This window comes from Aptenodytes patagonicus, chromosome 1, assembly GCF_965638725.1.
Source record: "Aptenodytes patagonicus chromosome 1, bAptPat1.pri.cur, whole genome shotgun sequence".
Taxonomy (NCBI): Eukaryota; Metazoa; Chordata; class Aves; order Sphenisciformes; family Spheniscidae; genus Aptenodytes; species Aptenodytes patagonicus.
In genome coordinates this window covers 10,129,025-10,155,630 of record NC_134949.1, presented here as the reverse complement: position 1 = coordinate 10,155,630, position 26,606 = coordinate 10,129,025, and the positions used below count along the sequence as shown (strand labels likewise).

The 26,606-nt window shown below is 38.5% G+C and overlaps 1 protein-coding gene across 7 annotated transcripts in view; it reads right to left on the bottom strand.

Annotated features, from left to right (window-relative positions):
- The window catches only part of PCLO (piccolo presynaptic cytomatrix protein), a 392,730-nt gene that overhangs the window by 143,200 nt on the left and 222,924 nt on the right, over nucleotides 1-26,606 (bottom strand). For 6 of the 7 annotated variants that reach the window (XM_076359439.1, XM_076359532.1, XM_076359771.1 and 3 more), the window contains exons 7-9: nucleotides 17,798-20,006; nucleotides 12,239-12,387; nucleotides 4,475-4,556 (exon numbers count right to left, since the gene is read on the bottom strand). In XM_076359439.1, coding sequence (XP_076215554.1) covers nucleotides 4,475-4,556; nucleotides 12,239-12,387; nucleotides 17,798-20,006 — 2,440 coding nt within the window. The remainder of the gene's footprint in view (nucleotides 1-4,474; nucleotides 4,557-12,238; nucleotides 12,388-17,797; nucleotides 20,007-26,606) is intronic. The other variant, XM_076359614.1, reaches the window with a different exon arrangement.

Sequence of the window (26,606 nt, the reverse complement as noted above, 5' to 3'; positions counted from 1 at the left end):
CATCCCTTTATTTCCATTCCTGTCCTCACTGCCATATGACTTCACTGGAAAATCTCTGACGTTGTCTGTAACAGCTCTGTCCCCTTCTGCTTATGGGTTTTTACCTTCTGTGCCACGTCTCTGATAAGGAGAGAGTGTTTGAGGGAATGATGGCCATTAATTAGGGACTAAATCCTTCCCCAGTGACAAGTGAGTGTTAGAGGAGGGTATTGGTTTTTTGTGCAAAGTATTATCTCAGTTCTTCACAACATTGAACCAAAGAAACAGGATAAGTAATCCTCTGAGAAAAGAGTACGAGGACAAGAAGTGGGTTACACTTCTCACCCTCTGTCTTTGACTACTATGTCACATTCAACACAGACTGTGACTGTATTTAATGTGTTTTTTAATTGATTAGTAATCACATATTCACTGCACTTCAGTATTTTGCTGTAAGAACTGAATTTGCTGAACTTGCAGGTGAAAGAACGCTAAATATATAGGGTTACTTATTTAGAGACTATCTATAGCAGTGAGGGCTTGATATAGAGAAACTCTTCTAATTCTCTTCCTCTCTCTCGGGATAAGTACCCCAGGAGCTGGCATGCTGCAGAAGTGTAGTGTTGTGTGCAGGAATTAATAATCCTCATGGGGAGTATGAGGCCTCTCTGATGTGTGTGCAGCATTACAGCTACCCTCTTATCCTTGTAGCCGTTTCACTGACATCATTGCTAAAGTGAAGATTAGGGATACAGTCTTCTGCCCACAGTCTAATTCTCTTCTTTACTAGTCTAATTCTCTTCTTTGCTATAAAGTTCACAGTTTTTTCTGAATTGCTTCTCTGCCTTTTATTTTTTCATCAGAATTGAAGAGGATGCTCCACAACACGGACAGTCTGGCTGCTCAAAGGTACATTTTGCTCCCTGGAAACACAGAATATCCTGCCTTTGGAAAGGGAAGAATTACTTGTGACTCAGCCTAAGTGAGGCAAAGCAGCAAAAATTACCTTTGACTGAGTGCACTCATTGTACCTATACACCTACTGAGATTTGTCTGCCTTGCTGGATTTTCACCCAGTGTGTCTAAACAGCTTTCTGATCAGGAATAACATAATGTAAGTTTTTATCTTTGCAACATTTCCAAAGGCATTGCCAATGCTTTCATTTCTTTCAATAGCCATGTCCTCTCTTCACTTATTCAAATATAACTATGACGTGTTAAAAAACAGAAGAGAAAATGCTGGCAGTATAAAACAGTGCTTATGCTGCTACGCTAAAGGATCCAAAAGGAACAAGGGATTCTCAGTGAAAACAAACAGTGAGATTCTGGAGCATTAAATACTGCTACATTATCATTCACTGATCACTGCCATCATTGCTTTGGCATCTCAGCATAACCATGATGCCAATTTTTTTTTTTTTAATGCAAATTATTAATCAATCATTGCCGAGAAAATCCTTGGCAATTCCTCCATATCTATCAGCATTGCCTGAGGAAGGGACATTGCATACCTTGGAAAGAAGAGCTCTGAGTTCTAGATGATGGCATATGCTAAAGAAAAAAGAACCCTCAGGAGAGAGGCCAGCTAGCAAGTATACATTTATTTTTCATTCAGAACTACTATTCTCTTGCCATCAGAATTTTGGCCCAGTTCCTCATTCCTTAAACACCTCATTCACATGCTAAAATTTGCAGTAAATGTTTTTGTGTGCCAAATAATGCCAGATTATGTAAGAGGCATCAAAGGCATCTGTACCTCACAACCAGTTTTCATTAATCAAGAAAGCAAATAAATAGAATGCATGTGCACATAATACCTAGTGATACAGCCTGAATTTTAAATGATTTTGGACTACTCTTATTATTGATATTCATAATGTGACAATTTCTGGATCTATAATCAGACAGTAACCTCCACTATGGTAATTATGTGATGAGAGCTATGGAATTCAAATTATAATAGTGATATTAGGATGAAATTCAAGCTTGCCCTATAGTTACAGCTGTGGTATAGCTGGGTACCGGGGCTGACCCAGCACACTGAGTCATTAACACCCACGTTGGCCCAGGAATTTCGCAGTGAGATGAGGTGATGGGCTGAACCACTGGCCAGCTTCCCTGTGCCTACGTGACAAGGCAAACAGTTAAATAAAATGGTTCAACACCTCATCTTAGTACTTTCGATAAGAAAGAGAGGGGGAGGGAGAAAGGGAGAGCAGAAGAAGGAGAGGAAGGGAAGAAACAAAGAAAGATAAAGAAATCAGCCAGCCAACCAACCAACCATGGCATCTAGATTAATATCCAATAATCTTGTAGTGAGGTAGCTGTGGTGGTATCAGAGTATATATTGTTTAATTTACCAATATTTGAAGTAACTTTTGCTGTATAATAGATTTCTAAGTTGGCCTCTGGTTAATAGTCATTGTCTCATTAATAAAGAAAGGTACTTGCTATTAGTTTGCAGATAATGGTTAATCAAAATTGATTTTTTAAAAAAAATTAATAAAACCCATGTATGTGGCTCTGGGAGAGGCCATTTGGAAAGCTGAAGGCTAAGCAGAAAGCACTGCGCATTTAAAGAGTGTTTCTGGGTACTTTAATCCTCCAGACGCTGAGAGGGGGAGGAAGGGAGGTATGAAGTCAAGGAGTTATGGTACTTCAAAGTTGTACAAGGAGTGAAAAATACAACAATTTCTTCTGGTTCAGGTCATCCCTATTGGTACCCTATTCCACCTTTGGCTTTTTTCTGTACAATTCGCATTTAAGCCTTTTCATATTTGTAGGGAAATCTGTATGTATATCATAAAGAAGTATGTCTGTGCAGGTCTCCATGGGTGTGTCTGGACTAAAAACCAAAAGTACGACTGCAGCTTGCAGACACATAGCTAAGCTTGCTTACTCCAATGAGAATTTAGATACAGTATAGCACAGCTAGAGCAGCGAGCAATCCCGGTGTGGGCTATGAAACCTTAGCAGGATCCTGAGTGAATATTTGATCCTGTGTGACATCATGCTGTGCAGGGCATTAGTAAATGGAAGTCAATATCTACACCTTGGTTTTCCAGTCATCGCTTACAAGGCATTTACCCTGATGCACAGTATGTTGCTGTGGTCGCCAGCACGAGAGCTAGTCGAGAATTTGGAATAGGCATTTTAAATTGCACGAGGGTAAGTAACTTTACATAGGAGAACAGGCCTTCAGCAACATTAAATCACGAGTTATGCACAGTTGTGTGGTTGCAATTCCACTCGTTCTTGAGTGAGAGAGCAGCTTGGATCACAGCATTACTCATCACCCTGCAGGGCAAAATTCTCCACTAGGATGGCAAGGAGCTCCTGTGGACTGCAAGGGCCTGAGGCAGTGGAGGCTGACACACCGGCGGACCCGGCGGCTTCTTTCAGACTGTGCTGTGTGGGTGGAGAGGTCTTCATGCATCCTGAAATCATCAGTGGGTGTTAAGTTGACTAGCAGGAAAATACCTCATAATATATACAGAACATTCATTTAACACCCTAAATATGAGGTAGATACTGGGGGTGGAAATGATCAAGATTTTACTGCCAGAAACCCTGTGAAAACAATATTTAGCAATTCAAGTAAGTTCGTGCCACTTTCTACTTAATGCTCGAGGGAACACCAGAGCTGGCAGTCGGTAATTACTTCTGTGCAGAAACAGAGTTTGACACACACTATTAGAATTCTTTAAGCGAGTTAAAAGAAAGTCTGACGGTTCCACGACAAAACCGCTTAAAGCATGTACCTCTGAAAGAAGACAAACAGCATGTTAAAAAAATTTTGAGTTCCTTATCAGTATTAGATGTCAGAAAGAGTGCAATTCCAAAAGCTCAGACAGACAGACCTTACCTGTGCTAGATCTTGCAACTGGAAGCCTTTTACAATTTGATACATGAAAACATCACACTGCATTCCTGCTCACAGGCCGGGAGGTGAATGAATGTAACCTCTGCCACTTTCATCTCCTTTGCAAGCAGACTCAGACTTACACGAACATTTGTGTTAGCGTTAGGGAAAAGAGAATAAATCTGAAGTCCTACGATAAATGTCTCTGTGAAGATCTCACAGAAAAATGGGATCTGATGGTTCTGTGACCCCCCTCTGTAGAATGGTTCCAGTACAGAAAGAATAAAATTCTTATTTCTGCACACCTACACAAGCCTATTTTATAGAAACTTCTCATACAGAGAATATAGAGTTCTATTAAAAGCAACAGGAAAACAGACTGCTCATATGTATAACACAACAGATTTTTCCCTCTGTTTTTAACGGCTGTATAGCTTATGTATCTTGAACAGATGTTGTGACCTTTTTTCCGCACCGCTGCTTCTTGTTATAACCAACTAGCAAGACTTAAAATGACTGCTGAATTTCCTGCTGCATATGACACGGGAACTATTTTTAATACTGCAAATCATTTGCATGATTCATGCTACTCAAATTAATTACCATGTCTCATAGAGGGTTGTTGTTTTTTACCTGAAACTGTGTGATCCTTTGGGTCTCTCAGTAGTTTGAGCCTTGCATGAGGGAAAATGTACTGCAGGGGCTTCCCATTTATCTGAGGAACACAAATATGCATGTCATAAAAAGATAAAACAACTTCAATTGTGTCAATAATTTTAGACATTTGAAACAGAAACAAGCAAACTTATTTCATCCAGGGAAATATCACAACTTTACAATTCAAACACCCCCCACGTTTCAAGACATTTGTCAGACTGCAAAATCCTTCTGCAGGGGAATGAATATTTGCTTCCATAAAGCCAGGTTAATTTTGAATATGGCTTTAGTTCTGATTTTTATTTCCTAATGACTAGAAGGTGGTCACTGTCTTCTGTAGTTTCTCTTAACATTAATCCTTTGCCCAAGCAATGTTCAAGAGAAGAATGAAATTAAATATAATTCGTGTAGTTATTATAAAATCCTGTTCATACAGACCTAAACAAAATGGTCATTGGATGTGTAAACAGCCACAAGTTACTGCTTTAGTTTCAGCAAAACCACGTATTCCAATGTACCTCTTGTCATCAAATTTCAAAAGCCTTTTGAAAGACCCAACCTAAAACTTTTAGGACTACATTTTATATGAAAATGTGCAACATTTACTTGGGCTGATACTGGAAAGTGTCAAAGCTGAAAGAAATGCATCTCTACAACACGCACTAAAGAGCCAGGTTTCCAGCTGGGATGATCCCACCTGCCCTACAACAAGGGCACAGGAGAGGCCACGCAGCAGGGACTAACCCACTTGCCAGGGACAATTGCCGTGAGCCCACACCAAAATGCCTTTGCAGAAAGAGTGTTTGTTGCAACACTTACACACTTCACACCTATCACATGCCCTCTTTGCTACAGTTTTGGTCTTTCAGAAGCAAAGCAGAATTCATCACCTCTCTGCCACGTTGGTGCTGAGCCTGAGCGCTGCACCCAGACCGAGAGGAGGGAGCGTGGCTGCCTGTGACTGCTCCAGGCTGAGTGTCGACGGGATGGGACCTGGGGGAGGCAGATCCAAGGAGCCAATGGGACAATATTTATCAGCATGATAATGCAGCAGTCTGAGTGTATCAGCAGCCTGCTGGCAAGAGTTTATTACTATTATTTATATTTAAGTAGCATTTAAAAGGATTAAGCTCCTCCTGAACTAAGCACTTCAAACCCAGTTTCTGCCCTGGAGAGTTTATGATGTTAATAGATAGCACACAGAAATGACGGGAGGGGAAACAGAGAAGTCAAGGGACTTGCTAAGCTCAATCCCACAGTGAGCAGAAGAGTTTATACATCTTTTGTCATAATTCAGTTTCTTATCCGGTGGATGACGTTCCATCTAGAAGGCTGAAATCCTTCCGTAACACACTGGGAGTAGTATTCACTGTAATTAACCTCAGACAAAAAGGAGAACATGGATTTGGTAGTGGACAAGTACTCCAGAATGAATCAGAACTTGAGATCAGGCAGACTTTAGGACTTACCATGGAATTTTGCCAGGACATAGGGTCTAATACTACCAGAAGTGTATAAAGTGCCATGAGACTTACACACTTATAAAAGGATAGGGACATTGCTATGTTTTTAATGACATTATCAGAAATTCAGCAAGTGTAATTTAACAGTAAAAATAATGTATTTGTCACATGTAGCTTAAAATTGTAAAAAATCTGAAATAATGTTATCTAATTTTATTTTTAATTAAGTAAAAAAGAATACAAAATAATGCAATTCAAAAGAAGCAGTATGAACACATTTAAACAGATCCTTAGCTGGGATCCATTTTGGTGGGAGCTATTCAAGTTAACTGAGGAATACTGCAGCTCATAAACTTAAATTCACATATTTTTAATTGCTCTCATCTTTCTTTAGCAAGATTGCTTTTTTGAATAAATAATAATCCAAGAGTATTCAATGCCATATTGTACATGATTTGCTGACAAATATATCAGAAAATATAGACCGTCTCCTACTTTAGTCTATTACTTCCTCATTACTTTCACTTCCATAATTTTATGATAAGTACAAATCTTCATGATTCATATAGTTATGAATAAAAGCATTAAAGTTTATTAGCATTCAGGATAGCATATTATTTTTTATTGTTGGTAGGAATCAGTACTTAAGTTGAACATGTCATTAGGCATTTACCTTCAGAACAATATTTGTCTGAAAGTGGCAGAATAAATAGGAAAAAACAGTGGTTGCTGTAAATAGATAATGGAAAGACCAGTTACATTGGTTTTGATGGTTTTACTTTAACCACTAATGCCCATATCTATCTGGAATCTACTAGTATATTTGAAACCCTGTAGAACACAAATTATTTTGTGTTTCCAAGTGTTCACATCTAACTTTCACTAAAGGTGATTTCCCTTCACCTGAATATATGCCAGGGGGTCCTTCCAGCTGACTATACCCCCAGTCACCCCAGTGAAGATACAGAGGGACCCCACTGAAGTCACACCATCACAACAGCATAAATCTGAGCTATGGCGCAGAAGGGGCCGTCCCTCCGCTGCAAGGCTGCAGGAATGGAGGACATGTAAGTCCCCAAGCCCAGATTTAGGTCACAGGGCAAAAGGTGACTTGATCCTGCTTATTTGCTACAAAAACCACAGATTCCTGCCATCTTTCCTTGCCACGGAGATCCTTTCCTCACCTTTCTGAGAGCATTCAGTATACTCGAGTAATAGTTCTTGCAGTTCAGCACTGGTAATGCTATCCTCTTCTGATCACAGACACATTTTGACTCTCCCATGTATCCTCCCTCCTACTGGGCTCTCTGAGCTGACACGGGACTCAGGTCACATTTTTCTGCACGTTACTCAGCGGGCCCCTGGGGGTTGCATCCCAGCGAGTTAATTGAGAACTGGACTATAAAGCATTTCCTCCAGGAATTTAAGCTCCGGTCACGTGTTTCATGATATTAGTCAGCTCAAAGCCCCTCCGAAAAATGGAAGGAATGGCAAATAAAAGTCCTGAGGTTTTCTAACACTGTTACAGAAAATCAGTTTAAATACACACTTCATTTTTCTTACTCTTTTTGCCTGGTAAAGAAACTCTATGGAAGCCTCATATAAGGGAATTCTATAAGGTAAAGAGGACAATTAAGAAGAGTAAATTTTTTTAATGTTTTATTTAAGAACTAAAATGCATCGAGTGTATTTTAGTATTCCAGCCAAAGTCCATAGCAACAGCTATAAAATATTAACTGGGCTCTGAATCAGATCAACACAGCCACAGTAATTTCTGTTTTTAAATGGTACTGCACCTCCCCTTCCACCAAAATCTTAGACAGGGCCTGATAAGGTGAATCACAGCAGCTATGCCTGGCTGTAGTCCTTTAGGAAATACAGTCTGCAAGGGAAATTTTATCTGAGTTAGGTGTCCAGGAACAGGACAGTGGATGCTCAAGGTGATGGGTTAGAGATAGTCTATCCTAATTTCCAAATACCACAGGTACTTGCATGAGCACACAAGCCCCGTGAAAGCCAGCACCAGGAATTTCCACAGCTAAGGTAATCCTGCCCCTTTGAACCGCTACATCTCCTCTGTGCAGAGCAAGAATGTGAAGTTCTCTAGAAAGCCTAAAGATGGAAAGTTCTCTCTACTGATAGATCCCTGACAATGGAGATATTTTGGAAAAGAAGTACTGAAGAAAAACTTAACAAATACAATGTTCCTGCTCATTAATAAATTGCAAAGTGAGTGGCCTTTGATTCTGCAATTAGGTCAGTACAGAACTCTGACTTCTGGTTTAGAAGTCATTCTGGCATGCAGTGAGAATAACATTGCTGGGCAACTGAAAAATGAGAAACTGCTAAATTCTGTCTTGAATTACAGCGAGGGGGCGGCTAACAATTCACTCCTTAGATTAGATATTTTAACAATTACACTAAATTGTAGGAAAGTCCTATTTCTCATATTTCCAGAGCATCTGAATCACAAAATGCCTCCACCCCAAGCCTCAAACAGAGAAAGCAGTTTACTACAAATAAAAATGAAATCTCCTTGCTAGTTGGAAAAAAATCAAAACTAAGCAGTATGGCCTTAAATGTGGAACAAAAATTTGCAGGTAGCCTTCTGGATCTCTGTCACAAACAGTACTTCCTCATTTTAACCCCATTGCTCACCCTATGACCCATTTTTTCGTCATTTTAAAATATACAAGTGCCCCTAAAAAGATGTGACTTAAATGGCATTTCAAAGGAATGGTCCAGATCCGTGAACCATGACAAGCATATACTTTTTGAAGGCCTTCAGAAATAGGAGATTGACTTTCAAAAGGTTGCATGTCTAAAGCCCTTGCCTTCTTTTTGTGCTTAGAAAACTGTTGCCGAAGCGAACTGATGATGATACACTGATATTATGATGAGATTGAGATTTTATTATTCATTTAGGGCTTAAAAAGACCCACCTATGATCACTGGAAGTTCTGTATTTTAAACCCCTCACTGAGAAGCTACTTATCTCCTGTTAGTATACTCCCACTGTCCTCCTCCTTGTCATGATCTCTTACTCCCCTGGCACCTCCTCCTACTGTTCCTTCCCAACCTGTTTGAAATAGACGGTTTCGTTCAGGATGTACAAATAATTTTCACAGAAAATAATCATAAAAAGAGCCTTGATATCTGGAGATTTAAGGAAGCTGCAGGTCAACTGGCAGCAACTAAGCAAACTGTTGAGATCAACAGGGATCAGTAGGAAATCTGCAACAGATTATGTATTGATTAGGTATAAGCCATGTTTACCCTCCTCAGGTAAGCAGTTCAGAATCACTATATTGGGAAACAGCTATTGAAATACTAAACTGCACTGCAATTTAATGTGATTTAAGAATACAATATAGCACCACAGAAGTTGCTATAGAAACAAATATATTTTAATATTAATAATACAGTATGTGAGCTTAATCTGCTAGGTTATAAGAAATCCATGGAAACCTGGAAGTTCAGGGTTGTCACTCTGCTGCACTCTTGCTTCAAAAGCACAGGGTTGTGCTTTATTTATTACATTTAATTGTACAAACTCTGTGGGACATAATCAAGCAGTTCTGATTGCATCTAGTAAGGAAATCGATGTTTTACAAATGTGAAACAAAATCTTCTGGAATACAAATATCATAGTGGTCAGTAAAATATTCACATTTTTTACAAAGAAGAAAATACAAATGGAAAATTTACAGTAGATAAGTATACTTGGAAACTTTGCCTGATACATTACAAGCAGATCAGTGCTACTGATGCAAATATTTCTTTTTGTGGCTGGTTTGCCCTCAGTACAGGATATTAAAGGAGTTGCAATGGCTTAATTACTATGCTATCTAGGAAACTGTCATCCTAACTGATTTCAGGAAAGCCTCTGCAACAAAGCAAGCTCTGGGTGAAGGTGGACCTGTTCAGATGGTCAGGATGAAGAAGAATTTGCCATTTTTGGCTCCAGAGTCACATTATGCTTGGGCACTACAGCTCTCTGTGCAGAACTGAGTTGTGGATACAGGAGACGGGCAGCATGGGACAACGAATTCAGTAACTTTTTTGTTACAGAAGAGACAGGAATGAAAAAGCCTTTAGGGAGTGTTTACTTTGCCTCAGCACACTCATTGGCCTGAAAATTGTTTATTTTTCTCGATAGCTTTAAAATAGAAAATGAATGCTAAAAACCAGAGATGTTAATATTGATTTACTTGCTTCTCTTGCTAAGTGTTTTACTTTCAGAATTTAATGTGGAGCTAATGAAACTTTTTAAAAAGGTTCTGACCCTTTTTATCTTGTCTTAAAGTAACTTAATTTCTGGATGTGTCGAAAATATATTTTTTTAAAGTTATCTCAAACAAATGTTCACAGCAGATATTTAACATACACAAGCTCTGAGGAACATTTTGACAAAGTAGATGATGCAGAGTTGGTGAGAACCAGCATTTCGCTCTTCTGCAGACACATTGATACTATTTTGTATCAATGGGTGCATGACAATCAATAACCTGGATGGAAACAGATGAAGAGGGAACTGTTGTAAAGCTTCTCCTTCCACATCCATTTTCTTCTGCAGAGGCTTTACACGGCACCACACAGAAATATTCAGACCATGTTCACTCTCCAATTTCCATCCCATATTTTACAAAACCTTAAAAGATGCCTTTGGCAAGATTTTAAATGTGGTATCTCTATTGCCATATAAACATGGGGATATCACAACAGCTTTAGGGAGAACAAAAAAAATATATTCCTTCTGGAAATAATCCAAGAAAACAAGAACTCTCAGGCCCCTTAACCTTCCTCCCGAAAAATTTTGATCAAAGTCTTTTGACTGGTGCTAGTGTAGTGACATTTATATGAGAGAAAAAAGAAAGATTGGACCTTTGTGACTAGTAACTTGCCCTGCAACTGTTTCCTGGGGCAAAAACTCTAGAGAGCTAAAAGTTAAATACATCTTACTGACCACCTCTGTATCACAGAGCTCAGGATAACAGTAACCCTCTTCTTTGACAAACCTGATTTTCAAAGCAAATTTTTCATTTTACATCATGATGGTGTAGTGGTCAAATACAATTATGTATGCTCAGAATAATGCATGTTTCTCATGAGGATTAAAGTGCTCAGGTAGGCAGGTTTTTTATCTATTTCCAGTGATATTAAGAGTTGTGAAACTCTAAAACATCCTTTATCCTGCAAAATTGGTTCATAGAGTGAGTTATTTGAATAGATTCCTGTAAGACTTGTATTGTGTAAAACCCTCTTTCTCAACAAGAAATGGGTAGGCTCAGTACACCTAGGCTGTGTAAATCTCAATATATGCTAAACTAGAGGTAGGAAAAGAGGGAAAAATAAGAATAAATGACAGCTTGTATTGTAAGATATTTGAATGCTTATTTCATAAAATCTACATCCTTACTTCATAAAACCTACATCCTATTGTCAAATGTCAGTGAAAATGCTCACCAGCAAAAAAGTTTCGAAGGCTGCATGACAGTAGGACATTCCTGTTTGTATGTTATCTGAGGAATTAACATGAGCAATATAAGCTATTAAGTACCACAAAGGGGCCATGCAATGCCTTCTCTTGCATCCATTGCATCTCATGGAAAACAGAGCATAATCTCAATCAGTAAAAATGATAACTGAAACAATCAAGTGAAGACTTTAAAGATTTGAAATATATAAACTTCATTAATACAAAGAGGATATGTGATGGTATACTAAGGTGAACTAGATTTCAAAGTCGTCAAGCTTGAAAAGCAGAATATGGTATTTTTCTTTCTCGCTATAATAAATGAAACATTCTAATTATTAGATTGATAAAGTCTTGCTGATTAATTCAGATCAGAGACTACTGGGATTATACTGACCAACTAAAAGTGGGAACAAGTATTAACAGGATAAAGCAACTCTTTTCCTTAAAATACTAAAAGAAGGGGCTTGAATTTGAATGGGATAAAGCTGATAAGGTAAAATGGGACTGTTTTCTTTTTTTCTTTTTTTTTTTAATAGGAATACCTAATGTATAGATAGTTCTGGTTAGCAGATTAACTCCTTTCAGATATGTTTCAAAAATCAAAAGACAACCTGCAAAATTAATACTGAATTGCAGACGAATGTTACTCTAATTTCATCATCAAGTACTGATGACAAATACAGGTTCAACAGCACTTCAGCTGAATGTAGCTGGAATTTGATTAATCCCGTAGTCCCTATACTATCGGACAGTATGAGTAAATTGTCAAACATTTGTAAAACTAAAGGCACAGCTTACTTGACAGCTTACTTGGTCTTGGTGTTGACTTGGTGGTCGAGAGTGGGACAACTTCTCTGGCAGCCTTCTGTCGAGGCCATGTCCATTCTCCAGACGAGAGTCCCTGGGCTTGTCAAACCAATCTGTTTCTTCACGACGGAGATGATAGGCTTTGAAAACCAAGGACAGGTCAAATGTTCTGATCCAGTGCTGGGCAAAGGGCAATAATGTGCATTGTGCATAGCAAACATGCATAGTGGTTACTAATTGGCCATGCAGCTAAAGCAAAGTTACAGGCGAGACTTGAGACATTGAACTCAGGCATAATTTAACTGTAAGTGATATAGCAAAGTGAGAAGATTCTGTTTATGTCAAAATTATGGATTTTAAATACCAGAAGAAACCCACTGCCTAGTGCTATAGCCATTTCCTTCCTTCTGGCAGCTCAGAAATACACTGCAGATTTCAGACATTTCTAAAACGTTTGATGAAAAAAAATTAGTCACATTGCTTACTTTGCAGTAGGCTAGGAAAAAAAAAAAAGAAAAAACAACCCCAAAAAACCAACCCTCAAAACCCCACCTCCACTAATTCCCAAACTTCTGAACTGAATATTGTTCAAATTATTTTGGAAATAATCTAGAACTACTTGTAAGAAAATTGAGACTCCTTTATAAAATCAGTATCATCCTAAATCAAAGAAGATATGAAACAATCTACACTCTTTTTAATTCTAAGCAGAAATATTACAAGCGTTCTCATTTTGAATTCCATCCCCCGATTTTGTAGTGTGAACTTTCTTTGTGTGTGGAAATTCAGCCAGAATGTTCTTTCTGCAATTTTTCTATAAGACTAATGTTCTTATATTTGCAACAGTTTCAAACCTGTATAAAATCTATTGTTTTAGATACCCTTTGGGGATCAAATAACACTGTTTCATTGAAATCAGTTTTGCAAATACACATATTTATGCCTACTGACTCTTGGGTCAACTGACATAGGTTTCACTCCATTGTGATTAGAATCCGATCCTATGTGTTTAATAATATTTCCACTATAAAACATACAGATTTTTATCTACGTTGCCCATCAGTGTAAACCACAACAATGTGCAGCTAATTAGAACGTAGTAAAAGGTGGGGGGTTTTTATGCTTTAACAAGCGTGATAAATTTAGAATTCAAAGAAAGACAATATTTGTTTCAGCAAAACCACCAGAAATTGCAAACCTTAAATAAGGTCAGTTGTTGCTATAGTAACAAGAATGAATGCAGTTGTTCCATGACACAGGAGAGAATTTAAAATGCAAAATGGTACTGTGCATAATCTTCTCCATTTAGTTGTTAAAGTAAACATAATCTAGTTGGTTTAACAAATAATTGGAAAAAAGTTTAATGGGAAAAGAAAAAAAAGTTGTGTTTTTCCGTGACTATTTTATTAAATTTTTCAAAAAAAAGGAGTAATATATATGCACGATTTTTGAAAAATAATATTTTTAATGTGGTAAAAACAACCATCCCATATTATACTAGGCCTTTGGATAGTTCTGAATCTTGGTTCAGATATTATGCGGTCTCTTCCTTCCTAACCGTGCACAAATTTAATCTAATATGAAATGGTTTGAAAATATTATTTAGATCAGCCTATATGAATTAAATAGAAACATTAAAGGTTGATGCTTGTCTGGCTAGTGATTAGTTATTGATTAATTGCTTTCAATAAACCATTATGATCTAATACGCAAATCCTTTACTCTTTACACATTTATGCCAATTGACTAGTGCCTGCATGTACCAGGCTGGTTCATAACGCATCCTGACAGAACTTCTTACTGAAGCTAGAACCTAATGGATTTTTCTGATCTCAGATACTAATGCTGACTATCACAATTTGTGTCATTAGCTGAGCAGAAGAAAGAATGCTGTTTTTTTTCTCCTCCTGTCTCAGCTGAAATAGCTTTGCTGGATTTCTTGTTTAGAAAAGCTAGCACATATGTGGAATCCCATACTGCAGTTCAGACCAGCCTACTTTTTTATCAAACTGTGATGAATGTGTGTATTTTACATGAAATTAAAAAAAAGGGATATATGTATGTGTATATAGACACACACATGCCACATTCATACGTATATACACACAGAATTGGTTTTGGCTTGATTAGTTGGGATTTGTTTCAGCTGTAAACCTGAGAACAGCCAAGATGAATCACTGACAGTCTTGGAGGATACATCCTTTTTTCTAAGTCTAACAATAGGCAGCCAGATGGTTCCACCTGTAAAAACCTCCTGCTGGAGTCAATAAGGTCCCATGCTGTTAATCGCACACACTTTATCTAGGTGAGATTGGACTCCAAGCTGTGGAGTCCAAGAAACTTGATCAGAGAACTAATAGTAATCACTGTAAATCCCACAGATGAAAAATTATAAAGGGTCAGCTGTGTTGTAGTGATCAATAGAGTTAATAAAGTTACAGACACGTAACAGACATTACTGTTGTTGGCGGAGTGCAACCCTGAACCTTCACTAACTTCACATCCTCAACAGAGAATCAGTAAAGAAGATACTGTCTGATATTCTCCATTGGGGTGTGTGTGTGGTCAAAACTCAGTGTGCAGCTTAAATTTTCTTGATGTCTTCATACCTGAATTTTAAACTTCTGAACTCTATGGTAGAATTAACAAATTAGCATATAAAAGAAAAAAAAAAAAACATTTAGGTAAGAAAAGGTACATTTTATACCTACTCAGCTGACCAGCAAGGACTACTTACATTCATAAAATTGAGCACTAGCTTCAGCATCCTTGAAAATTAGTATCTTCAACATACTTAATAGTTTGTGGAAACTGTGGCAGCTGTGGGGTTAATAAAGAGCTATTTGCTGGATCAGAGGTACTCGGAACCCTGAGAAAATACCAGGTGTTTCAAAAGCTCAAAACACTGTTTATTTTCAATAGGAACCTCTGGATGTTGTGCTCTTTTGGCACTAAAGCCATTTTTTTAACCTGTTTGAAGTTTGGAATCCTAGTGTAGGTACTATTTATGTGCTGAAGCATCGTCTTAAGATTTGTTAACAGTATGTAGGTGTACTCAGTGAAAAACAGAAGGTTTGGCCTCAAAGTCCTATTTGTATTCTCTTCTGGTATTTGTTATGGAATGTGGCTTACAAAAAATGAACAGAAAGTCAAGCACATCCCTCAATTTCAACTAAAGAAAAACAATTTAAATTTAATACCTTGACTTACATTCATTTTTAAAAGTCTCTAAAGATGAAAATTCAAGCTTTAGCACAAGAAGAGTTTTCCTAAGATAGATAGTGCTTAAGAATGTTTTGTTTTAATGAAATCTCATCAACACCATGCAGCAGTTGTTTAAAAAAAAAAAAAGAAAAAGTAAAGCAAACTGTGTTAAAAGGCTGAATGCAACACGCCAGAATAGCTGTCCACTGTCAGGGCACTACAGAGAAAACTGCAGTCCAGAGAAAAGAAGGCCATAACTTTCTGAAGAACTGTAATTGCTTCTTTGGAACATTTTTTATTTTACATGCAAATTATATGAATTATTTTCAATTCCAGTTACTTGCTATTAGACAGCATATTTGAAAATAACGTCATGAAGTGTTTTGATTTCCCAAGACTTTACATAAAATGGTGCAAAAATAAGCTATTTGTGAAGAAACAAAAGCTTGATAGAAATCAGAAAAATATTGCTGAAAGGGGAAGCCCTGGTATTCAGGGATATATCAATCTAATAAGGAACATGTGAATTGAGTTAGAATATTTCTGAAAGAGTGTAACTAAACAGAGACAAATTTAAAACCAAAACATGTTCAACCTAAAGTGTAACACATATGCCTTGTACATACAACATAATGCACTGTAGTGCAGAAGTGTAATTCCCTATGACCTGTTTATATGAGGTAGAATAGCACCAAATAGGCTTTTTTTGGTCCAGTTTGGTTCTCCTTAGTTTTCAGGAGGAAAAGTCCTGTGTCTTTCACAATGTGACCTTAGAATGACCTAGAATGAAAGTCACAAGTTGAGTTGAGACAAGATAACATCTACTTATTTAAGAACTATATGAGTTGCAACTTGGGGAGTTCCTCTCAACTGCCTTCAGATTTAATGATAGGACTCTGTGCTAAGAATTTAACAGTGACAACACCTAAACTGACAAAAATCAAAAAAAGCTGATGATCCTGAACCTCTCCTGAAACACAGACTTCATGAGGGGGTTGTAAATATCTAAGAAATATGAAAAGAAACTTACAGAACAAAACCCTTCAATATATTGTAGTATCAGGAAGGCAAATATATTCAATTTTCTAATGCTTATGAAAGATTCAGCATATGTAAGAAAGCAATAATGCAATAATGAACATTGAGGTTAATATAAACCTGAAAAATAAACCATACTACTTCATAATCATGCAAATGTGTCTTTTGAGACAATCATTGCCATTTACAGACAATATAGCGCATGCAAAGTCTCTTTTATTGTGCAGTAAATACACATAAGAAAAAGTTAAGGGAGTGCATACAATTTTGAACATATTAATTTCATTTTCTTTCAAACTGTCTTTATGTTTTTTAAACAATTTAGAATATATTAAACCTGAACTGACTCAAACAAAACTGATACATAATTTGCAATTATTTAGTACTCAACATCAGCTTTAACATTCTGCTGTACTTATTCAGAAGAAACATTTTTAATTGCACCATTTATGATACATCAGAAAGGTTCCTTTCATGAACCCAGGCGAGATAAAGTCTTGTGCTTATTTGGCAGACATATTGTATAGGGTGCATATAAAACCAGCTACACTGCATAATCCATCAATAGAAGTAAAATACTTTATGCAAGTTTATTGAAGGATGAGATTGTCTTGCACCATCCAATTGACAAATTATCTTACATCATCACAATTCTGAATGCACAGAAGTCCACATGACAGGATGCTTTCAACAAACCATATGTAGAATGTTATTTTGCTATCACGGTAAGCTCTATATGGTTCTAACATACAATATGTACTTAATGAACATACTATTCTATATAAACGCAGACCTGAAGTGGTGCATCGGGAGATGGAATTATCAGTTCTTGAATTCTATCATGAAATTTCATGCAAATAAAATTACTAGAGTTTTTTTGAGATTTGGGAGATTATTTCCAAATCCCAATAAAAACTATTGCAAATAAGTTCAATGATTCACAGTCACTGGAGAAGGCTCCACATAAAGACTGATGGTAGGGTCTGTATTCTACACAGTATCATTAGAAAAGTAGACATCAATAAGTGAAAAGGAAAATGCACAAGCAAACCAAAAGGAGAGCAAATCAACAACAATATAGTGAGCATGCTAGAGAGGCTTAACACCATCCAGAAACTGCTGTTAGGGTAAAATAAAAAATATCAAATAAAACAAAACAAATCAAACCCCAAAAATGTAGATACACAGAAGATGCACCAAGGAACAGAAAAAAGAACAAGTCTTTGAAGTATAACAAAAATTAGACACATGCATAGAAATGAGGATTTGCATTGTGATAGTAAGATACCAGTCTGAGGCCTAATTTACCTTCACTGTCTGACATGGCATGCTGGAAGTCATCCATGATGAAGGCTATATCTCGATCATAGCCTCGAGTCCGTGACTCCTCCCTCATATGTTGCTGGACCTCAGGTAATGAATGGCTCGATCCAAACTGGTCCCTGGTATCTGCAGATATTGGTGGCAAGGGTCCAGCTGCCGCTCTTGCCATTCCCATTGGCTGGCCAACGGGACTTAGTGGGCTCTCTTCCTCTGAGTTCTGTGCTACTATTGGGATCCTTCCCCTGCTTTGGCTAATAGGTAGACTGGTGGGTTTAGTTCTTCCAGAAGGTGCTGCATGGCTAAAGGAAACATCTAAGGGTTCAGCTTCTTGGGCTTTCAGTCTTAAAGAAGAACTGGAAGAATCCCTTTTCAATGACAAATCAAGCCCATAAACTGAGGAGGGTCTAGATGAGGGCCTAGATCTACTACCACTGCTGTAAGACTTGTCTGCTTCATCTTGTAATGTGGATCTCATTGTTGGACCTAGTGCAGTCCCAAGGCCTGCTCCAATGGATGAAGTCAGTGGTGGCCCAATGTATTTCTGTTGGTCAGTGATGTTTTTTCTAAGGCCAAAAGTGATATCATCCTGAAGAAGCCTTGCCCTAGTAGTAATTCCCCCAAGTGTTGAAGTGCTGGAAGTCATATAGCTTGAATAGTCAGGCTCAAGGTCTCTGCTTTCTTGGATAGGTGAAAACTTTGTTAGTTTGGGGTCTATCAAAGCTTTCTTGTGTTTTGACTGCTTCTGGTAAAGGAGGGCTGCTGGGAGCTGCTTAGCAGCCTGTTTCTCAAGAGTAAGCCTACCTATGCTATATTTCTCCGATTTTGGGAAATGCCTGTAGCTGCCCTCCGCGTGGTAATACTGTGACAGGCCAGCCAGATGATCAAGACTTTCTGCACCTCTACGGAACTCTTGTTTTATCTGGTGTTTCAGAAGTTTGAGCTCATAAGGGTCCTCCATTGGGTCTTCATCAGCTTTAACATAGGAATGTAACCTAGAAGAAGTTTGCAGTGGTGTTAGGAAGTCTGACACTTCTTGTGCTCTCCTAGCCTCAGTTGTGCGAAGCAGTCGATCTGTTTTGGTCAGATCTTTCTCATGGAGGCTAAAACTGGAACCAAGTGCTCCTGTTCCTTTAGTAAGTTCTCCTATATCATCAATCAGCACATAATTTCGGGGTGTATGGTGGTGGTCCATATCTGCATAGAATGAATCTGCAGAAATGCTTGATATAGGGCTGCTTGCTATGCTGTTTCTCTCGTCTAGTCCTATCCTTAAGTCTAAGGTAGAGTATTTACTGCCCAGCTGGGAAACTGCGTAATTATTGTCAGTTGAAACTGGTGTTATCATGAGAGGCTGATTGCGAATTACATCATAGTTTGTTGTTATCTTAGGTTCCAAATATAATGTGGTTTGTCTTGGCTTTGGCTGTATCACCATCATCTGTGATGGGAGTTGATATGATGGCTGTTGAGATGGTGGGGGTTGAGCCTGTGGAGTAAAGGACATAGTAGCTCCTGTTTGGAAAGCTGTCTGGGTCTGATAGGGTGAAACCTGCTGGTGATACAAAGGCTGCTGTTGTTGGTAATGTGATTGCTGTGTGAACTGAGTTGGTGCTTGAGTTGGCAGGGCAGGAGATGAATACTGATACTGAGCATATGGGCTTGTAGCAGGGGCAAACTGTGTTTCTGGCTGGGTTTGTGGTGGCATAAACTGGTTAAATTCTGTCTGGGGTGCAGTATGTGGTCTTTCCAAGCCGTGCTGAGTATCTATTCTGGTTGACCTGGTATTATTAACTTCACTGTCTGACATATAATCACGTTCTTCTGCTACTCCTTGGAGATAGGCACGCTCTCTCTTTTCTCTTTCTTTTAGTAAGGCTTCTTTCCTTCTATTAATGCCCATTTCTAAGTATCTCAGCTTAGCATCTATTTCTTTTTCCTCCTCATCTAGCTCTGCTTGCTTCTTCCTAAGCTTGGCTGATTCACGTTCGACCAGATCCAATTCCCTGTCTATATCCTGAAGAATTTTGGCTCTGGCCATAGTGTTGGTCCTACAAATCCTTCTGCGTGAAACTGATCCCACAGAAGTATACGGCGACTGAGTTCCTGCTGTTGCTTCCTCTGGAGGTGGGTTGGGCAGAGTCCTCTTCACCTTCTTTTGAGTGCCTGATGGAGTTATGCTTGAAGAACCTTTTGTCTGCAATGGAAGAAACAAGACTGAATCACTATTCTGGAGGCTTGATCGGAAATTAATCACGAGCTGTTTAAATTTTTTTCATGGTATGGCTTTATATCTGAACCACATACTTTCTCTAATGGAGAGGAAGCTTGTGGTATCTGTGAATAAGCAGCAGAAAACGGCATGAAAAAATGCTGGCAGTCTGCTAAAGGCCAGGAAAATAAGCAATTAATGCAAATAAGGGTTACACTCACTAGGACTTTGTTTAGCCTAAGTTTGAAAAATCTACGTTATATTCTTGAAATTGAATTGACTGTAATTTAAAAGGGTCTTTTTTTATCTCCATATGCTTATACATAAATAAACACAATGCATGTGTATGTGGGAGGGGAATATATATAGTTCTACACACCTTCCTTTTATATAACATGTAAAAGAAAAATATATGTATAATTATAAATGATTATATATATACGTATTAATATATAAATGTATGTATAATCTGTACAATCAAATAGAAGTCTCTGAGCCAGACACTGAGCGCACACTGAGCAGCTATACCTTGTACTGAAATCCAGACATCAAAGCAGGACTTTCTGGTGCCAACACACTTGGTACAACCGGTAGTTCTTAGTCCACCTTGTCATTTTTGCCTCACCTTTGCTGCTACACATATATTTTCAGGGAAGACTTTTGTGCTTTACAAAAGTGGTGTGAGTTTTCTTCAGTTCATTGAAGACTTTCTTAAATGAAATTTGTTCCAGTTCCAAAGCTACAGTTTAAAACTTCAAAAAAAGGTAAGCAGTATAAAAATATAGGAATCTAGTTCAGTCCCAATGTCCAGACTTCCCCACAGTTAATGGTAGAAGGGTGATTCACCCTGATCTAGGAGAAGTATCTGCCTTAGGCTGATGAGTCATTTTTTGGAGGTGCCTATCTCTCTTTGTCAAGTAGGAAAGCAGGCAAAGCAACTGGTTAGATGCAATCTAAATTGCACCCTAAATTACTAGGGTTTTTGAAAGGTTCTTTTTAGTTTTGAAGTAAATTTAGGCTCCCACAAAATGTAGATACATTAAGAAGTGGGACTTGAATGATTTTGAAATTGTATCCTATCTCCCCAATAGCTTCTTACGAATTTTGCCTTAGTAAAGGAAAAGGGATTGGTCTATATACATACACTAAAAATAGTCACCTCAGCCATTACAGAATGCAGCCATGTTAATAGCAAAATATGGAAACATTTTAGCACAGTTTAATAAGGGAAGTAAAAAGAATATTAACCAACTTGACTCTTCTGCCTCTGCAGGCAAGCACAGCACTTTAGCAAGCATTAACTGTTATTAATTAAAAATCGAATTTCTTCTGAAATAAATGCTACTTCACTCAGATAAGAAGTCAACAAGATTAATTTTAATTAGGAGTTTAAAAATCACTGTTTTATCTGTTTATTCTAATATGTCGTCAACAAATTATAAAAGTTTTTAAAAAGTGTTGACAACCCTCTTCTGCTGCCCCCCTGTTACCTAACCTTAGCAAATCACAATCATCAACACATCATTTGTCATGGATCTTCAAAGAAACATTCACTACATTTTCAAGTGTCATTTAAGCTCTTTTCATCCTCTTCATCTAAATTCCATCAACTTTTGTATGTTTTAGATTTCAATAAATGCAATTTAATTTTGTTTTCAGCTTCCTGTGGCCATTTCCCAAACCCATGTTGTGCCAACAAATCAAAGAAACTAATTTTCTCTTGCTCAGTGTGTACTCATAATCAAAGACAAATTAATCATCTACAGTAGGTCTAGTTGGCTATTAATTTATATTGTAAATTCAGTCCAATACCACTGTTATTTCCCCCTCCCAAACTGAAATAGCAATCACAGATGGTGAAGCAGTCACAGATGGTCACTGGTATTGGGGAAGAGCTATTAATAACACATTCATTAAAGGTCTATAATACTTTATGGAATTATTGTTTTCAGATGACAGTTAAGTTGCTGATGAATAAATCCCAATGTCAGCTTATAATGCATTTTATCGAAAAAAAACATATCATGTTTTTATATCTTTGTCTACATATAAAGAAGCTCAGACTAATAGACACTAATAGACACTACAGGAAGATGTACCACTTGCTTTTGAAAGAGCATTGATAACCTCTAGTTCTCAGCTGCTATTCTCACCAAAGGCAAGTCTTAATTATTTTTACTTGATACTTATATTGGGATAGGAAAAAATAAATATGATATTTCAGTACTGTGATAAAATGTGTGGTTTTTTTTCTTCTTCCTGGATATTATCATCATCAGTTCTGTTAGCATGCTACCTGGGAACTGCATTAATAGATTTAAGGGAAGTTCAACTGCAGTATTTTAGCAGATAAATTTAGAGTAGTTGTTAAATTTAGTTTTTGCATTTCTTTTGAATTTGTTAACTAGCAAGGAAAAAAGACAAGCTAGGGCTGATATTCACCAAATTCTAATCTATCACAAAGAACTGGAAGTAAAAAGGAGTAATTGAGCTGTCTAGCCCTACCCCTGTATTTTTGGTCCCTGTAACACATTTATAAGGTTATGCTCATTTTAGGTTTAAAGTATCCAAAGGAAAGATGGGGCAGAAACCTTCATGAGACTACTCTGGAGCCAAATAAAAAACCCCTATCATATATAGGCAGGCATTCTTAGGCCTTACAATTACTGGTTAAAGGTTAGGTTAGACGTCAGACAGGTGACCTTAGCAAGCTCTCTGACTGAATAAGCCATGAAGTTTTCTACCATATTTTATCACATTTTCCATCTTCTTCATTCTAACCCATTTACTTCTAGCTATCTACTATACCCTCACTAATTTTTAAAAATCATTCTGTGTTTAGCAAATGATCACTCTAAATGCTGACTGTAAATCTCAAGAACTAGAATTAAATTATTCTGCTTCTTGTTTGGTCATGACAGCCTTATAAACTTTATTACTTTATTGCTGACTCTTGTACATGGAGAGAATTTCACAGTACTCCGGGAGATCCCTTCAGGATGGACATAATGGTAATCAGATCTGCTGCTGAGGCAAAGCTAACCTTGCTAAAAAAGCCGAAAGCTTGTGCTTGAGATAAAGCTACAGGTATGTTCTCCCCAATACTACAGATTAAAGAACTGAGGATGAAACAATCTTCCCCCTCCCCCACCAATTTTTAAGCTTAACAACGTTTTGATAATAAAGATAGGAGAAGAATGCAGTTCAGTCTTGCAGTTCAATGACAAGATAACATCACAGTGAGGAACTCAAAACACTGAGTTGAAGGTTGTGTGCAAGCGGATTTAGCAAAAACCCTCCTTTTCTGCCTTGCCAATACACATTAGTTTTGACATGCTTTATCTCCTAAGTTTTAATTTTTAGAGGTCATGTGAACAAAGGCTTGTGAACCCTGTTAAATTGTGTGGTGACTTTGGAATAATTCCTTTAAGATGACCAACCTATTTCTTATGAATCTTTGTGAAAATTCTTTTTTCTACCTATTTTTGTCTCCTCCAATTTGATGGCATTGCTGATGAGGCCAGCAAGACTTCGACCCACTACAAGAATCAGTCAAGCACTAGGAAATATACGTTCCACTGCTTTTTATCTGTTTTAAAGAGATAGTTTACTTTGGAGGACTGAATGGCTCAGGAGATGTGTGATGAATTTCTACCTCTAAACAGTGTGTTTGATTCTAGTTACTCAATCTTTCTCCTCCTCAGCTGAATTTGTTTGAATATGATATGGTGCTGTTCTTGCATCCTCCTCTCCATTCATCTAGACATGCTTCGATATTAGCTTAATTTGCTCAAAGAACTCAGCTATCACACTTGGGCATACAACTCATATACTTCTTGCATCTTTTGGATTTTAGTAGCAAATATGTAACCCTCATTATTCATTGTTCTTTTAACATTTTCTGTGATCACAACACAAACAAACTTAAACTACTTCTTCTGTTCTCTTTAGAGCTGATAAAATAGACCTGTATTTATGTATATTTTTTGGTATAAGTAGGGACAAATCCTGCAAATAATGTATACAATATGCATACATATATGCATATGCACAAACCAATTACAATTGTAATGACAGCATCCTTATTAGAGTTTGCCACCACTAGATTGTCTATGTAATAGACACAGTGATGTTAGACTACATACAGTCTGTGTTGCTATGAAAAAGCAAAGGTAAAAGTGGGTCATAGCTGAAGCCACTCCTCTGCCACAATCCTCTGAAGACTCAGCAGCATGGTGGAAAGCCTGTTCTACACTCTAGAGGAACAAAACCTTACCCTCTGCAGGGTAAGGTTTCCTGAAGCATCTGATGTTGACTTGCAACAGACTTGAAATGTCAGCAGAAAGTTGGCTGTACCCTGATTACCAGAAAAAAACAATGCAGGTAATATATTTTGTCTTCAAACAAGGACTATGCAGTCAATAAGCTTGTTCAGCAAACTCAGGACTATCATCAGTTTGAGATGCATGCTGATGTGTTAAATGAAATTACTGGGCATAAATCGTTTGCGTCTAGAAATACGTCAAGCTGTGGAGGGACAGAAATTACTCTCCCATTCAGAAAAGAGGTCACTTTAGGTGGGGACCAAGGCAGGTTACTGAGGCAGAGATGGGGTGGAAGGTGAAGCCTGTGCTGTAGCTCTCTGTGTTCCAGCTCTCATATCTGGGACTTTTCATGTATCAAAAAAATCCCCAAATGTAACCCCTCCAAACCCCCGAAGCTCACAGTAAATATTGCAATTGTAATGAAGCCGTTCTACATATAAAGGGTTGGTATGTGTTACTCGGTATTACGGTTATGTGCTCTTCATCATTAGAAATGCATCAGTAAGAACAGTTAGAAATTTTGGCAATTCATTATTTTAAATATTCAATTTAATTCAAGGAATCTATGAAAATCAGCTACCATTCATTAAGGACCTTTCAGTATTTTAACAGTATCTTTAAAATCGCTTGTAAATGAAACCTAATTCCAAAACATACTAACATAATACACTAATATTAGATTACTTCATTGTAAGTATGGAATCCTTAACTCCCATCTTCTTGTAGGATGCAGACAGATATACTGGACAATGATTTGTAGCTTGTCCTGTGCAAAGAAATTGTTTCTTGTGTAAGTTTTTGTGGACCCTTCTGGACTTAATATCTATTATGTGGTAACCACTGACTAGAGGGGACCAGCTTTGTTAACCCTTGGTAACAAACATTAGACCAAGAATATTGAAAAACTTCTCTCCACTGGCTAAGGCTAACATGGGGTCACTTCTATGGCATAGAATCATAGAATCATAGAATTATTAAGGTTGGAAAAGGCCTCTAAGATCATCAAGTCCAACCGTCAACCCAACACCACCATGTCCACTAAACCATGTCCCTAAGCGCCTCATCTACACGTCTTTTAAATACTTCCAGGGATGGGGACTCAACCACTGCCCTGGGCAGCCTCTTCCAATGCTTGACAACCCTTTTGGTGAAGAAATTGTTCCTAATATCCATTCTAAACCTTCCCTGGCACAACCTGAGGCCATTTCCTCTCGTCCTATTGCTTGTTACTTGGGAGAAGAGACCAACACCCACCTCGCTACAACCTCCTTTCAGGTAGTTGTAGAGAGTGATGAGGTCTCCCCTCAGCCTCCTTTTCTCCAGGCTAAACAACCCCAGTTCCCTCAGCCCCTCCTCAGAAAACTTGTTCTCCAGACCCTTCACCAGCTTGGTTGCCCTTCTCTGGACACGCTCCAGCACCTCGACGTCCTTCTTGTAGTGAGGGGCCCAAAAATGAACACAGTCTTCGAGGTGCGGCCTCACCAGTGCCGAGTACAGGGGCACGATCACTTCCCTACTCCTGCTGGCCACACTATTTCTGATACAGGCCAGGAGGCCATTGGCCTTCTTGGCCGCCTGGGCACACTGCCGGCTCATGTTCAGCCGGCTGTCGACCAGCACCCCCAGGTCCTTTTCCGACAGGCAGCTTTCCAGCCACTCTTCCCCAAGCCTGTAGCGCTGCATGGGGTTGCTGCGACCCAAGTGCAGGACCCGGCACTTGGCCTTGTTGAACCTCATACAGTTGGCCTGGGCCCATCGATCCAGCCTGTCCAGGTCCCTCTGCAGAGCCTTCCTACCCTCGAGCAGATCAACACTCCCGCCCAACTTGGTGTCGTCTGCAAACTTACTGAGGGTGCACTCGATCCCCTCATCCAGATCATTGAGAAAGAGACTGAACAAGACCGGCCCCAAAACTGAGCCCTGGGGAACACCGCTCGTGACCGGCCGCCAACTGGATTGAACTCCATTCACCACAACTCCCTGGGCCCGGCCGTCCAGCCAGTTTTTGACCCAGCGCAGAGTGCACCTGTCTAAGCCCTGAGCCGCCAGCTTCTCTAGGAGAATGCTGTGGGAGACGGTGTCAAAGGCTTTACTGAAGTCCAGGTAGACCACATCCACAGCCTTTCCCTCATCCACTAGGCGGGTCACCTGCTCATAGAAGGAGATCAGGTTGGTCAAGCAGGACCTGCCTCTCATGAACCCGTGCTGGCTGGGCCTGATCCCCTGGCTGTCCCGCTCATGCCTTGTGAGTGCCCTCAAG